This window comes from Astyanax mexicanus, chromosome 2 (genome assembly GCF_023375975.1).
Source record: "Astyanax mexicanus isolate ESR-SI-001 chromosome 2, AstMex3_surface, whole genome shotgun sequence".
NCBI lineage: Eukaryota > Metazoa > Chordata > Actinopteri > Characiformes > Acestrorhamphidae > Astyanax > Astyanax mexicanus.
This window is the reverse complement of record NC_064409.1, coordinates 9,645,183-9,662,139: the sequence shown is the minus strand read 5'-3', so window position 1 is coordinate 9,662,139 and position 16,957 is coordinate 9,645,183. Positions and strand designations below refer to the sequence as shown.

The window sequence follows — 16,957 nt, the reverse complement described above, 5'->3', positions numbered from 1 at the left end:
CTTAAGATAAGAAGAGGCTATTTGTGTTGGACCACAAAGCTATTCTATATTTAAAGAAAAGAATACACTATATACAGCTCTGGAAAAAAATAAGAGACCACTTCAGTTTCTGAATCAGTTTTTCTGATTTTACTATTTATAGGTAGATGTTTGATTTAAATGAAATTGTTGTTTTATTTTATAAACTACAGACAACATTTCTCTCAAATTCCAAATAAAAATATTGTCATTTAGAGCATTTATTTGTAGAAAATGAGAAATGGCTGAAATAACAAACAAATGCAGAGCTTTTAGACCTCAAATAATGCAAAGAAAACAAGTTCATATTCATTTTTCAGTTTTAATCAATATTTGGAGGAATAATCCTGGTTTTTAATCACAGTTTTTCTGCATCTTGGAATGTTCTCCTCCACCTGTCTTACACACTGCTTTTGGATAACTTCATGCCTTTACTCCTGGTGCAAAAATTCAAGCAGTCCAGCTTGATTTGATGGTAATAATATTTTAAAGTTTTTCAATTTGGTAAAATAAAAAAAAACTCATAATTTTAAAGTGGTCTCTTATTTTTTTCCATAGCTGTATGTTTCAATGTATATGTGGTGCTCTGTAAGTTTTTGTTGAGAATGTGTAATTACACAGAGCATTTTTAAAACATGCATTTTGGTGCACTCTCTGTTTAGAGAGAATTAATCTGGTAATTTTGTCAAGGATTTGCAGCACCATGCTTGCTCAGGTAATCAGCAAATGCACTACACAATGTCACAGCCAGAAAAAAGTGACACTCTGTTTTAAATAAATAAATTTGGCTTTGCAGGAATGGTTGCAGAAGCACATTGATGCCATTTTTGATAATATGTTGCCCTCTTCCCACTCAGGAATACTACTGCTTTTATTTTAAAGGGGTTTCAATCTTAAGGACTGCTGCTTTAATAGTTACAGTATGTTCAAATGAGACATGATGCATTACTACTTAACTTGTGCAATAGTAGTGTTAATAGTAAAGTGAAAACAGGATGAATAAAACAAACATCTGATCACTAGTATAACTACGTGCAGTTTATTATATAAGTTTAATATGCATATTACAAACTGTATAATTTGAAAGGTCAGTGTATATCGTTATTTGGCTACAGAATAAGTTAGCGTCAAGCTAATCCCCACCATCTCTTCATCTGCACAAACAAATACATTCCTACCTAAATGTCAGAGACCATTTAACTGTCCTCACCACACACACTTCTTCTCCACAGCTCATTAGGATGGTTTATAAGAGAAACTTAACCCATGATCTTTGCAAAGTCTTCACAAGGTTTAGCATCTCCAGGCTTCAGCATTTCCAGATTTCCAGATTGTAGAGTGAATTAAAGGTTCATTTTTTGTGTAAAGAGAAAAAAAAAACATTTTATTATCTGCATTATTACAAATATTGATAATTTCCACAGTTTCAGTGCAAAATTATGCATTGGTGTTAATGTTATTTATTAATGCTAGTCAGAGATGTTAGCTACTACAAACAGGTGAAGTGCTGGTGGCACAGTGTTACAATAAAAAGGGCCACATCAATAACTCTTTGTGAGCCAAAGTCTTTATTTTGTACTGAGCATTAAAGTAGAATGCATACTACAACATACAATGTTGTTTTTACAGTTTATAGTTTATACATGAACAGTAATATAATGTAAATGTACAGTTACATTTAAATTACATGTGACATTCAGAGAAATAAACTGCTGTAAAGTTATTTTAAATAAAATATATACAGCTCTGGGAAAAAAATAAAAATAAAGAGACCACTTCAGTTTCTGAATCAGTTTCTCTGATTTTGCTATTTATAGGTTTATGTTTGAGTGAAAGAAACATTGTTGTTTTATTCTGTAAATTACAGACAACATTTCTCCCAAATTCATAGTAAAAATATTGTCATTTAGAGCATTTATTGGCAGAAAATGAGAAATGGCTGAAATAACAAAAAAGCTACAAAGCTTTCAGACCTCAAATAATGCAAAGAAAACAAATTAATATTCACTAAGCCACTCCTGGTGCAAAAATTCAAGCAGTTTAGCTTGGTTCGATGGCTTGTGATCTTCTTTAATAACATTTCAACGTTTTTTTAATTTTGTAAAATCCAAGAAACTCGTCATTTTAAAGTGATCTCTTATTTTTTTCCAGAGCTGTATATTCAGGTCCAGTCAGTAAAAATAAATATATAAAATAAATAAATAAATTGTACAAAATTCAGTGTACAATTTATTTTCTGTTACCTGCCAGGGCCTTTAAGGAAAACAAATTAAATAAAAACTGAAAAAAGTAATTTAAGTATTCTAAAATCAGAAAAAATAATATATTGTTAAAAAAGAGGGGGTTGTTTTTATCAAACAATTAATTGGTTAGGGCCCTAAAACTAAGCTTTGGAAATGAATAAAAAATGTATATTTACAAAGTCTTAGTCTGTATTAAAGCAGTGCTGGAACATTGACACTTTTATCATAATAACTAAAAAAAGAAACACACAAAACTCTGTAACTATTAAAAGTATAAGACTTTTTTTTTATTACAGATGAAGCGTGCAAGCGGTGAGTACTGATTACTGTTTCCTACACCTTCAAAAGACTCTTGGACACTGCAGAAAACTGGTACAGGAACAGTCACGTCGGCTGACCCACATGGCAACAGCTTTAGCTTTTAGCTCAGCTTAACATGATTTGACTGAGACTCTTCAACTAATGCCAAGAAGACTTCTATAAAATCCTGGTTATTTGTTTCCTATAGGCACAAACAAAAAATCATCTAGCTCATCCTTTGTTTCAGATATAGAAAGATAGCATGTCTTGGAAAGCTCCTGCTGGCAGACACAGCTGAAGGCTTAATGGGAATTTTTAGTACACCAGTAGGACATGGTTGGATATCAAGTGGCACACCTGCCTGCCTTTATCAGAGACTGTCTCTGTCTTTGTCTGTTAGAACAGCTTCAGGAACTGTGGAGCTTCTGAAGGGTCTGGTAGTTAAGGCCTTTGTCTCTGTGTCTCTGTGTCTCTGGTGTAATTTCCTAAAGTTCATCCAGCCATCAGAAGAAGGTGGATCAGAGGGCAGCGGGGTTTTAATTGTGTTTTTCAGTTCAAGAAGGGATTATACAAGTCGGTTTACTACTTACAGGAGACGACAAACCACCAACCACCATCCCCCTATCACCCCCAATAAGTATTGCGTTGTTTTTATTTAATAAAAAGTTGCAAAAGTTTGCAAAAGGTCAATCTAAAAATTTTACACTCAACAACACTTTTAGCTTTGCTTTTAACAAAAGCAGGGTTCCATTTGATATAAAATATTTTTTACTTGCAAGATATTAAGAGAAACAGAGAAACATACATAAATAAAATATAGGTATTCTCAGGATTTAGTAGACCATCCATTTGTGTTTGTACAAATATTTTACTACACAGTAAAAAAAAAATACTTTAACAATATTTTTTTTCCACTGAAAGGTTATTTTTTTTTACGAGTAAATCAGTATAAATAAAATACATTAATTATCTTGTTACATTAATTAACTTGTCAACTAAAACATCCTATTTTCTGGAAATTCTATCAAATCTAACCATAAATTAAACAATACATTTATTGATGTTTAAACACTTCCTGTCATTTTTAACTGCTGAGAAAAATAATCTACATTGAACATGCATCACTACAATGATTGACACTTGATTGACAATTACACAATACCTACAATGTATATTTGGAATAAAACATATATATTTAAATTAAAATAATGTTACCTGAAAATGCCTGTGACCATTGTTGTATGCTGCTTAAATGTGTGGCTAGTTAACTTTCTAGGTTACTTGGCTGTTTTAGTATATCATTAGTAATAATAGTTGATTGACACGTGCCAATAAAACATGTATTTCCACAATAATCATTTCATTTTTTTTTTTTTAACTTTATTGCCATTAACACACATTGACAGGCAATTAACTTTGTGTAACAAAATCTCCTTGAGATCGGGCTTCACTTAACACATTATATACAAATAGAATCAAAAGAAATATATCTATCTTTACATAAACTTCATTCATATCTACGTATTGCACAATAATCATTTCAGTAGAACATAATATCACTTTTGACATTAAAGTCACATTTTCATTTTTTTTACTGAAGTTGAAGTATTAAATGTTTTTTTACACTGTACTGTAACAAAAGCTTGTATGTTAAATATTTAATTAAATCAATTTCAATTGACATTACAAAAAAATGATGTCAGTAGGAGTAAGAAAACCTTTTTCTTAGTGTTAGATTTCATAGTGTTAGATTTGTTTTATGTGGCTGGAAAAAAGGGCCACACTTGGCACTCGTGGAATCCCTACAAAGACTTTGGGGGAGGCCACCCCAGAGGTCAGGGTCTGGGTCTGGGTGCTGGAGGTGCTGAAAAAGGGCCAGGGAAGAAAATAGATCCCAGTGCATCTGTCCAAAAACCTCCCTCCACAGCCCAAGGACTGAGCAATTTCACACAGCAGTGGTCACATGACCCAAGAGCCTAAGAGGAGGCCATAAAAGCCCCCAGAGCACACCCAGACAACTGCTCACTGCCTTTAGTCCCCTACCCTCCAGCTGGACAGCAAGGGGTGAAGTGAGGCTGCTCCTCAACCTCCATTCTTTCTCCTTCTCAAACAGCGTGAACAGCACCGGAGATTAGCACAATGTCTGACACTGAGGAGATCGTGGAGGAGTATGAGGAGGAAGTGGAGGAAGAAGTTGAGGAGGAAGAGGAGGAAGTAGAAGAAGCCCCTCTGATAGAGGAGGAAGAAAAAGAACCCGAGCAAACGGAAGAAGAAGTGGAGGAAGAAGAGGAAGCAGAACCTGAGGATTCCAAACTCAAGTCGAAGCCGTTTATACCAAACATGGCGCCACCCAAATTGCCAGACGGCGAGAAGGTGGACTTCGACGACCTCCATCGCAAACGTGTGGAGAAGGACTTCAACGAGCTGCAGAGTCTCATCGAGCAGCACTTCAGCAACAGGCAGAAGGAGGAGGATGAGCTGATCGCCCTGAAGACGCGAATCGAGCGACGCCGTGCCGACCGTGCCGAACAGCAACGCGTCCGAGCCGAGCAGGAGAGGGAGAGGCAGACCCGGCAGGTGGAGGAAAAAGCCCGGCGAGAGGAGGAGGCCGCCAAACTGAGGGCCGAGGAGGACGCCAAGAAGAAGAAGCTCCTCAACAACAAGGTCTACGGCGGCTACATGCAGAAGGTGGATCAGAAGAAGGGCAAGAAGCTAACAGAACGTGAGAAGAAGAACAAGGCCCTTTTGGAGCGCCGCAAGCCCCTCAACATCGACCACCTGAACCAGGACAAGCTGGGCGAGAAGGCCCGAGACCTCTGGCAGTGGCTGAGCCAGCTCCATGCTGAGAAGTTTGATCTGGCCGAGAAACTCAAACAGCAGAAGTACGAAATCAGCGTGCTACGAAACCGTGTCAGCGACCATCAGAGGTACTCCAAAGCCACCAAGACCACCAGGAAGAACTGGAAGTAGACATCACTGCTTATTATTTATTTGTTTTTTTATTCAGCTTTGAAGAAACTCATCACATTATGTTCAAATAATTCCTTTATCAAGAAAGAATAGCCCTGTCCATTTCGGAGCTCTTCCTCTGGTATCTAATGTGCTCCATGTAGTTTTATTCTACTCACATAAAAAAATACAAAGCTTAAAGATTTTATTTAAATTTTCTTTCAAAAGGTTTTGATTTTTTTTTTTTCTTTTTCATCATGTGTCACATGTGCAATGGACATTTTCTTCTTTATGTTTTTAGATTATTGCAGTGGTAAATTGCAGTGTTATCCACTGTGCCTTTCATTTCTATCTATCTATATAGTGTAATGTTGTAACGGCGTGGCAAGGCATGGGCAGTGTTAACTCACCATAACAGACAGTACATTTTAAAATTGAATGTTGATATGTACAAGCTTGGACCACTTGAAAATTCCTTTACCCACACCTAAACTAAAAATCTAATAAAAAGATTTATGAAAGTATGATTGAATGTGTACTGTTTTTTTTTTTCCCTTTTTCAACCATCCATATGATAGACTAATTTCTATAGTATATGCAGCTCTGGAAAAAAAATTAAAAGATCACTTCAGTTTCTGAATCAGTTTCTCTGATTTTGCTGTTTATAGGTATATGTTTGAGTAAAATGAACATTTTTGTTTTATTCTATAAACTACAGACAACATTTCTCCCAAATTCCAAACCAAAATATTATAATTTAGAGCATTTATTTGCAGAAATTAAGAAATGGCTGAAATAATAAAAAAGATGCAGAGCTTTCAAACCACAAATAATGCAAAGAAAACAAGTTCATATTCATAAAGTTTTAAGAGTTTAGAATATCAATATTCATCTTGACTGACCTTTATTTAAATTCCTTTTTCTTTACTTAGTTGAGTAGTTCTTAGCATAGTAAAAATAAGATCATTACTCAAATAGAGCTATTCACTGTATACCTGTAACTCTACCTCTTCACAACTTTACAACTGATGCTCTCAAACATATTAAGAACTCTTGACAAGTTCAGCACCGCTGTTAACTGAAAGCCAGACTCTACCTCATAAAGCTGACTGAGAAACCTGCAAAACTGTCATCTAAACAAATCTAAAATCTAAAATATATCCTGGTATATCCATATGTTTTTCTTCATAGTTTGGATGACTTTAGTATTACTGAATTTAAGGCGTGTCCAAACGATTTAACTGGCATATATATAAATAAATAAATATACACATACTGTTTAATTACAGCTCGTTAGAACCCTATTGATTGATCTACAGAACCACTGCTTTTACCAAGCATTTTTGGGAAGGATGTTCCAGTGCACTGCTTATATTGGACCATGACAATCTACATCAAGCACATATCTAGCAGTACTTTGGTAAAGTGCCACAGTAAGGGAGCTGCTTAAGACCCCTCAGCTGAACTGCAGGTTTACAACGTGCTCGTCTGCAGTTGGTTGAAAGGATCAATCCCAGTGATGCCATTAGATAAGAGGCACCAATTATACCTGCTATAATTAGAACTAAAAATACATACTGTCATCAAAGGTCAATTACTTCTGTAGGAGGGACCACAAGAAAGTTATTTTATTACTGATTAACATATAGTTTTATTCCTCTACTTGAGCTCACCAACAAACATTAGAAATATTTAAATGCAGAGTATTTTTGCACCTTTAAGAAGAAACTAAGTTCATCACAAACTCAAGAACCCATGCAGGCTGTAATAAAGTGTAATACAGACTTTTTAATTAGTTTTAAAATAAACATGCATTTGGTCAATTACTCAAATCCACATAGCAGTGTCTATCATGTAACAGAATCACACAATTTACACCTATACATAATTATTCTAATGTGGCACACTACCTAATGTGAGACACTTAAGCTAAGTTTAGTGTAGAACTTCCTCAAACAAATAAAAATAAAAAAATATATATTTTTAAATAAATCATTTATAAGCAGTAGTTACAAAAAAACAAACTTTCCATTTTCATTCGTAGCATGTTTTGTTACAAAAAATATCCTATCCTATTAAATATACTATTTTCTTACATTTTAAATATTAAAAAACTAATATTGTAACAGTGTTATATTGTACTGTGCTTTGTCATGTACTAGTCAAAGATATAACTTCCTTTACATAAGAATTGTTATATAAGTGAAAATTACTGCAGTGATGTGATGCACTTGGAAATTTTAAAAATTATTGATTGTGGCTTTTATTTAAGGCCCCACAGATACATTTTTGTATCTGTGCAGCATGGCACTTTAACTCAAAACAGTAATAGGAATTTTGATAAAACAGAAAGACTTACATCTTTTTAATAGTTTATTAGAGAACACAATTTTAAGAACATATAAGCCACAGCCATCATACACCAAATAACCCATAGACAAATTCAGTCAATTCCATGGACAATATTTGTAAAGGGGTCAGTCTCTTATTTGAAACTTTGAAACCATTAAAAAACAACCAAAAACAATGTTAAAAAAAAATAATTTAATTTAATTAGTTTAATGTCAGTTCAGGTGAGCTGTAAACAAATATATAGGCTGCCAAAACAGATCCCGGATATCTTTTTTCCAAAAACATAAGTTTTTTGCTACATTAGTGGAAATGTAGGAAAACCACTTCTTTATTGTGCAAACACTGACTGTACTGAAAGTCATTTTTGTAACAGAATTGTGTTGAAAAAAATACAGAAGTTGAGAGAGGAATATGTGTTTTTTTTCCCACACTAGAGAAGCTACAGTGAATAATGATTCATATTACTGACCTTTTTTATGATAATATTATGCTTTAGTACCTACTGATTAGTAGTGAGGATTTTAAGGCTACTTCCTGAGCTACTGGCTCTGCTTAAAGATCTATGGATCTCTGGTGAGCAGTTTGGGGTAGGATGTCCCGATGGCACGTCCATGGCGGCACATCACAATCTCTATCAAGTACTTGTCCACCTTCACCACAGTCTTGGTAAGACGGTCATTACTCATGAGGAAAGCGATGGTGAAGAGCGCCATCTCAAACTCAGGGCTGACGCCGATGAAGGAGCTGCCCGTGGGCTTTACCAGATCCTTCCAGCTGAACTGCAGGTTCACAACGTGGTCATTTGCAGTCGGCTGAAAAGATCAAGCACATAATTACTATAAAATCTACAGAAGAATTCATGAGAACATTAATCACAATACCATAGTAACACAATAATATAGCATGTGGAGCGGATTTCAATCCAGTGTTGCATTAATTTTTTAAGATCTTGCAGCATTGATGATGGTAGAGTCTGAGCACTGCACAAAGCAGCTCTTCTCCATCCAGCACATCCCAAAGATTCTCAATGAGGTTAACATCTGGACTCTGTGGTGAACTCTCTCTCAATCAATGTGTGAAAATGATGATCTCATGCTCCCTGAACCCTGAACTCTTTCACAATTCCAGCCCCATGAATCCTGACATTGTCATCTTGGAATATGTCCGTATCATCAGGGAAGAAAAAATCCATTGATGGAATAACCTGGTCTATATTCAGTATATTCAGGTAGTCAGCTGACCTTATTCTTTCAGCACATACTGTTGCTGAACCTAAACCTGCAGACCAACTGCAGCATCAACCAACCCCACATCATTTACTTACTTAAATCCAGGTGGAGACTACTTTTTTTTGGCCAGGCAGTGTATATCAATTCTCCAAAATCTACTAGATATTTGTCCTTGGACACTAGACAGTTACTCCAACAAAAGTTATAATAAACTCATTTTATAATATTCTTAGTTTTGGAAGAAACAATGAATTAACAGGTGTCTTAATATATTTGTCTAAATAGTGAGTCTACAAAAGGCATCACTGTATTGTGTTAATATTTTATGATATCTTTGAATGGAACATATGAACATTGAACATATGACACTTTAATACGATGTAAGGTAGTCAGTGTACAGCTTGTAGAACAGTTTAAATTTGCGGCAAAAAGAGTTGGTGTCAGCCCTAGTTTATTTCCATAACATAATGAACTGTATAAAGACACATTATTAAAACATTCTAATCAAAATAATGGCCTAAAGAAACCTCTAGATCATACCTTGTCTCTGTCTGTAGCCTTGTAGCCCTTGTAGTCCACACACTTCAGCTTCTCCTGCAGGTAAAACTGGACCCAGTTATGAAGGCCCATGATCTCCTTCCTGTATTTGGTCTCACCAACAAATACATGCTCAAATCCACAGGAGTCTTCACTGTATTGGGAGAAAACATTTGTTTTTTTTTTTTACATTCCACTAGTTTTTTGTTAAATGTAAATCAATTTAATGTAAATAAAAAAGTAATTTGATATTAAAATCTACATTCTAGATAAATAGGGGAGTCACGATTTTGATATTTCATCGAAACCGATCGAAATTATGTCATGGTCTCGAGCATCGAAGTTAAAAAGAGGGTCGACAATCCCTCCCACAAATGGCGCAGCCCACTGTAGCTCAAAGAGCAGCTCTTTCTCCAGAGAATGTGAACATTCTCATCTTCTTAAAGAAAAACTTGAAAATATAAAAATAACAGTTGTTTTGTCTAGCCTTAAATATGTTAATAGTTTTGATACCTTAAGGAGCATCTTTCTCTCAGTTAAAGTTAATAATAAATCTTTATTAAAGAAAAAAACTTGTCATTCTCAGGGACTGAAAAAGTCTTAAAGTCTTATTTTTCATGTTTAACTGTTATAGTAGGATAGCGTTCAGTTTGTTAAGGCTCTAATCGTTCTATTATTTTTTACATGACTGTTCCAGTATTTCTTTTATTATTTCTTTTGTTATGTGCACACTGCTGCTACCAAAAAAAGCCACTAGATGGCATTACAAATATATCGTAATTAAATTATTTAAATTTGACCATTAGTACCTAATGTGGTGTATTACAGATCACTTTTATCACTTATATCAAGCCCACCTTAAGAAATAAGATATTTGATAAATTTGATTAATCAAACCAATAAATGATCATAGACTAATCTAAAACTGGCATAGGCCTCTCTGCTGAAAAAAAAAGAAAATCGAATCGAATCGTGACCCTAAAATTGGAAATAAAATCGAATCAAGGATTTAAGGAATCGTGACACCCCTATAGATAAACTAGATAAACGATAAAAGTCTTGTTAACAGCAGCTGTGGCAAGAACAAGGCACCAGAGTCCAAATATTATTTAACCATAAATATGATTTTATTTTATCCATTTATGGCAAAAAAGGGTCCCAAACAAAATTAGTGTTTTTACCAATGTGTGGTTAAAATAAACACCACTACATGCACCCATCATTTATAACACTGAAACCACTGGCAGTTGAAAATATATATTTATTTCAGAAAATATATATATTTATTATTGAAAATATATCTTGTTACAGTGGCACATATCGAAGGATGGGATCTATATGAATAAGGAATCATGTGAACAAGTAAGCAAATAAGCTTCTAAACTTGATTTTTTGAAGCAGAATGTATATTATATAAGTTAAAGACTTAATAATATAATAAATAAATTGGTAACACTTAACAATAGGGGTTAAATTGTTAAGTTATGTCTCAGCTAAGTACAGACTGACACAAGTTAGTACACTATTAAACCTATTACAGTTTAATTCTTAAGACTGTTCTAATAGTAATGAATACATACATTAGTTAAATAATTTTAATGTTGAGATAAATTAGTTGAGAAATTCCATAATAATTACTTTTACTAGTGTTACCCAATTAATTTAATTCCTGTTTAAACAGAATTCTTCAACATGTCAGTATCTTTTGAACATGGAATGTCCCTGGGAAGTCCCAGAAAATTCTTGTTGAGGTTTATATTTGTTGTCTAACGCCATCTAGTGGCTGCCAGACCAAACCCAAAGCACGAATAAGTCAGTAAAGCAGAATGTAGCACATGTGTGGTGCATGGTTTGGAAGACTCACCCCCCACTCTTGTCTCTGTGATAGAGCTTGAACCAGATGTCAAAAAGCTGTTTTTTGAACAGAGCAACATCAGCACTGGCTTGTTTTTTACTGACTAAGTGCTGGTGGGCACGCTGAAAGATAAAAGGATGGCATCAAGAAATGACTAAACAGGCTTATATATACCACAAATAGCTTATATATATATATATATATATATATATATATACATACCACAATACGAAGTTGCCACATACACATAAACAACACTGTAACACTGTCTGAAGAATTACCTTCATGACCTCTGTCTTCAGAATGGCATCAAGGAAGAGGTTTTCCTCCTCCTGCTCCTGACTCGTCACTTGCTCAGACACGCCTGTGGACATCTCATAATTATCCAAGAGGCTTATGAAGCCTGAGGAAAAAAGTGCAACAGATATGAAAAGGGGATTACAGACAGTATACAGACAAAAACATTTGTTCACTTCATGATTTGGAGAGATTAACACTCACGAGCATAAGTGGGAATACTTTTGAGCTTGCCCTCGTTAACATATGTGAACAAAGGAGCATTTGCTTTGTCATTAGCACGGTTACTACCCTGAGCCACATAATCAGCTTTCCCCTGTGAAAGGCAAAAAAAGGACAATTAATGTACAATTGAGCAACTCAGATCTCATAAAACAAAATTACAAAATTAAAACTAAATATAAAATGTGTTTCCTCATATAGACAATATACTGTGTTAAAAATGAGCCTTTCAGAATGAGATTTATCCATGATATTTTTCAGCTCACTTCCACTACACAAAAGGGGTGTGCCATACAACATTTTTTAATATTGTGAACGATATTATATACAAAATATTCGTGCCATATCACCCACCCCTAATTATCACATCAAGGTTCTATTTTTTTTGCTGTTTTTAGCAAAAGACAAATTCACACTGTTCTCATTCACCATTATATATCTACTAGAGACAGATTAAATCTGTCCAGTATCATTTATTTTATTTTAATCCTGTATATATGGAGATATTTGGAGTGCATTATTAGTATCATGACATTCTGGGTCATTGACTCCTGTTACAAATCTGATAAAATTCTTGTATTGTCTTTACCTGCCCTAGAAGAACCAGTGAGTGAAACATGCCCATGCAAAGAAAAGCAGTTTTTCAGGTAAAAAAAAAAAAAAAGAAATAACCCCCACATGCTTACAGACCTTCTTAACCATTCAATGCATTCTCATTTAAATGTAATTTTACTCCCACAATGCCTTCCCAAATTGCCTGCTTTGCCCCAGGCTTACCTGTAGATTGATGGTGTAGTCTTTACCAGGCTTCAATCGATTCACGTCCAGCTTCCACAACTCATTCAGAACTGCAGAGAGCTCCTGGTCAACAGCAGAACTGCAATAAATAAAGATACATTTATTTTTCACAATTCTTTGAATTATTCAAATATAAAACATATTATAAACATTTACATTAATATTCACTTATACGAATTAGGGTAGGATAGCTCTTTCCAGCCTGTTTATTGCATAACATATTTGGTCTGTTGAGCTTTTTCCAAGTTAGCTGAAGTAGAAAAACCTCATGAGGGATCCAGAACAAATACTAAAAACATTATATGTATAAAAGTATCAAAATTATAAGAAATGGGAGAATTTGGCTACTTTTAAGTCCTCTGGAACAGTCGCACATGCGCCTTTGGTTACCATACCCAATGTCAAAACATCGGCTAGAGACCCTCAGAATTGGGCTGCAGTGGAACAGCATTCTGCAGAATAGCTATAATATAAGTTTAGCTGTATGTGTAATCCACAGCTCCTCATTCAACATCAGTACCTGATAGGGCTGTATGATACTGGAAATAAATATGGACAATGCGATATTTTGTTATTTAGTGATTATATATTGTGATATTATATATGAAATCCAACAAAATATTATTGTGTTTTTTATTTGTGGTGATTTTTTTTTGTCCAGGCAGTGTATGTCACAGAAAATGACAACAGTGCAAAGTTTTTTTATATAAAGTTTTTCAGAAATTATATTTCACAATATCCTGTTGACACAATGCTGAAACAATATATTGTGTAGCCCTACTAATGATTTAAAGAGGTGGGCAATACAATACATATCACAATACAATGGCTGTGATTAAATATATTGCAAAATATTGTAATACTATAAGCAAGGCGATATGTTGTGATAGTTTTAATCATATCGTACAAAATACACAAAACAAAATGAACCACTGTCTGACACCAATCTTAAAATGTAAACTAGTAATTTAAAAATGATTCTGTGTGTTTTTGAGAATTGATGCTGCATTGCAAAACAAAATACGGCAATTGCTGAACTGCTTAAATTTTTGCACCAGGAGGAGTGGCATAAAGTTATTAAAAAGCAGTGTGTAAGACTAGTGGAGGAGAACATGCCATCAATATTTTCTTACAACCCTACCTAATACCTGACCTCACTAATGCTATTGTAGGTAAGGCATCTATTATAGCTATTCTGTTACTGCAGCAATCTAAAAATCTATCCTGAAAGCCTGTAAATAGAGAAAATCCTGTGAATATCGAACTGTTCATCAAACAACACAGCTTTCTTTACTTAGCCTCATTATTACGCTGCCTGAGGCCTGACACATTAAAAAAAGACTCCACCCAAGCTTCTCTTTACCCAACGGCTTAAATAAACCGCTTCCTCACATCTCTTTTGTGTTCCTGAGGATTATGAACATCACTGCATCCTGTTAACTACTGAACATATTAAATACAGCCTAAATTTCACAATAATAATTAGTATTTTTTTCCATATGGGTTGACAGATGACTGATTTCATAACTTTCATAAGCAGAAGTGGTATTAGTCATCGTTCTGGTGGCAGAGTGAAGTAATTTTAGGGTAAAAAAATAACTCTAGCACGGATTTTTTCACTTCTTTGCACTAGTAGCAACAATTTCCGACTGATTTTAAAAGCCTTTGACCTTCTGAAACAAAGTATCAGGGCTGCGTCCAAAACCACATACTCCCCTATACTTTACACACTACACTACTGAAAGCAGTTCTAATGATTATACACTACATTGTGCACACTCTTTAGTGGGCTAGTATGCGGTTTGGGCGACGACCACTGTTTTTGTGGCAAATAGTCTACTTAGCGTGACAGGAAGACAAAACACGCAGCCTGTCTGTTACACAAAAAACACACACACAGAAACTCTAGCTCAAAAACAGTATATATAAATCAGATATATGAATTATGCAACTAGAAAAGCATTTAACAACGCTTTAACAAAACGCAAAATTAAGTTTGTTTTTCACACGCACACACGGAAGTGCCCTTATCCCTGAATAAACCATAAGAATAAACAGGTCAGACCCTGCTGTATCGCACCACTGGAGCTCTCTGCTCTTCTTTAAATCAGTATTTCTCACCCTCTCTCCATGTTCAGAAGTTAGTCCTCTCTCTCCTCTGTGCTTTTTCTTCCTCTTTACGGCTTTGCAGCAGCTGTGAGTGAGTCGTTTACCGTGGTTCTAATCCCCCCTACAGCAGCAAAACATCACCTGTAACTGTTTCCACTCCAGTATCCGGACCCGCCCCTCAGGAGGAGCCCGATAGGCCAAACACGACCACTGCCTCCTTATAATACCACTGTACTACTACTACCATTGTTAATATACATATTTACTATATTTGTCAATCAATGAAAAAAATAGTCTATTTAATCACAATATAATTCTGTAAATACTTACAATTAATTACACCTTTTCCTTCTTAAAGAGCCACTAAACCCTAAACTATACTTTTTCCGTTAATAGCTGAAATGTGTTCCTTTGAAGTAATGAAACATACAAAGTCCTGCTTACAATTTTATAAACATTTCCTAACCTTTTAAAATACTCTTTTATTCTGGTCATTTCCGCCTCTGCAGCGCCCTCTCAGGTTCAACTGTGCTAAAGGCGAGGATGATGTGTCCGCATACTTTGGTACTCAAACACATCACAATATGCAAATCAATGTCAAAGTTTCAAGATTAACTGCATGCGTTAACTTGTTAGTGTTGACAGTCCTATATATATATATATACATACAACATCAATCACTGGAAAAATCTGTTAACATACTAACTATTTCTTCCTAGAAACACTCTCAGTACCATCAGAAATTCAGATTCAGTTCAGTTTGCAACTTCTAAACTAGACTAAAAATAAATAATAAAGCACTAATAATCCTTCAAAGAAGTGTCGGCCCTTTATATGGGAAAAAGTTTACCCTTTTTTGCAATAAATTATGGTGATGTACCTTCATGAGCAAAAAAAAAAAAAAAGATAATGTGTCACAAGCAGGCTACAGAAAGTAACTTTACATTGTTGGAAACTGTGGCCTTCCCAGTACAGAAAATGGGATCACGTGCTTTAAGGATTCTGCTGCAAGTGAGAAAACACAAACAGATGTCCAATTATGTGTTTCTGTAAAACAGATGTTCCCTATTAAATGTAATGCAGTTAGAGTCGAAGTTTGCCATGATCCAAACCATGCAAGCTTATCATGCAAAACGTCTCACTGCTAGGGCAATGTAATGTTTGTTAATTAACCTTATAATGTTAGTAGCAGAATGAATTTAGAAGTTTACATCACTAAAGCCAGTTTACAGATAAATGCTTCCAATATATTCAAACAAAACAATGACTCAAAACACAGTGCCAACAACAACAAAAAAGACTTCAGGGGGAATCAAAAAAGTTTTAGAGTGTCCAAGTCAATCAGTGGACCTGGGATTCACTTGGAAGCGCCCTCTAGTGGAAAAACGTCAAATTTGCAAAATTGTAAGGCAGTGTTATGAGACAGCAATATACTATGATATGACACATTTACAACAAACTAACTGAACAGAATAAATCATAAATTAACTAATACATCAAGCAATTATTGAATTATTGAAAACAAACAGACAATATTAAACTGGCAATAAAAAGTCATATTTAGGTGGGATCATTTTCTAGTTTCTTATAAAGATCTTATAAAGCACTTTTAGAATTCATTTTTTTTTTTTTTTTAGAATTTTAGAGACTTGATACAGTTGAATTTCTTTATAGACGCGTGTAAAGATGGGTGTTGTTTTTATAAATTTAAATACAATTTTATGGACAAAAATCTTAACCAACAAAATAAGCAAAACATTGGGTATTTGAAGAATTTTGTTCTTACTTTAGATATTTCTTGAATGAGCAATTGAGCAAAATCAGAGTTTATAAATTCGTGGTTTATAAATGTTTCATTATTTCAATACTGAAAATACACTAATTTACAACATAGAATGTTTATGTACCGAATACACACATCCAGTTATAAGCTTTAAAAACTCTGCACGAAGTATTTTATTTCGCTGTCCAAAATAAAAGGAGCATCCTTTTAATGTGGTTGTAATTTTTTTATTAGGCTTTTCAGCCGTTTGGCTTCATTTACCCCT

General features: G+C 34.6%; 2 protein-coding genes across 2 annotated transcripts; one reads left to right on the top strand and one right to left on the bottom strand.

Annotated features, from left to right (window-relative positions):
• The first annotated feature begins 4,567 nt into the window (after window positions 1–4,567).
• Window positions 4,568–6,034, top strand: tnnt2c (troponin T2c, cardiac). Its single transcript, XM_049473316.1, has one exon. The coding sequence runs from the start codon at window positions 4,701–4,703 to the stop codon at window positions 5,529–5,531; it is 831 nt and encodes a 276-aa protein (XP_049329273.1). The 5' UTR covers window positions 4,568–4,700; the 3' UTR covers window positions 5,532–6,034.
• A 1,836-nt stretch (window positions 6,035–7,870) lies between these two features.
• Window positions 7,871–15,079, bottom strand: si:dkey-222f8.3 (XendoU domain-containing protein). Its single transcript, XM_022671202.2, has 7 exons — window positions 14,922–15,079; window positions 12,780–12,879; window positions 11,985–12,096; window positions 11,765–11,886; window positions 11,493–11,605; window positions 9,632–9,782; window positions 7,871–8,674 (listed from the first exon to the last, which is right to left on the bottom strand). Exons 1-7 carry the CDS (start codon window positions 14,930–14,932, stop codon window positions 8,423–8,425), a joined length of 861 nt encoding a protein of 286 aa, XP_022526923.2. The 5' UTR covers window positions 14,933–15,079; the 3' UTR covers window positions 7,871–8,422.
• Window positions 15,080–16,957: the final 1,878 nt, after the last annotated feature.

What these genes read in the sequence shown, in the direction of transcription:
- tnnt2c (XM_049473316.1), top strand. Translation starts at nt 4,701, where the DNA reads ATGTCTGACACTGAGGAGATCGTGGAGGAGTATGAGGAGGAAGTGGAG.
- si:dkey-222f8.3 (XM_022671202.2), bottom strand. An exon ending in ACTACACCATCAATCTACAG is followed by an intron (nt 12,097 to 12,779) that starts GTAAGCCTGGGG and finishes TGCCTTTCACAG; the next exon opens with GGGAAAGCTGATTATGTGGC. An exon ending in AAGTATTCCCACTTATGCTC is followed by an intron (nt 11,887 to 11,984) that starts GTGAGTGTTAAT and finishes TTTTTTCCTCAG; the next exon opens with GCTTCATAAGCCTCTTGGAT.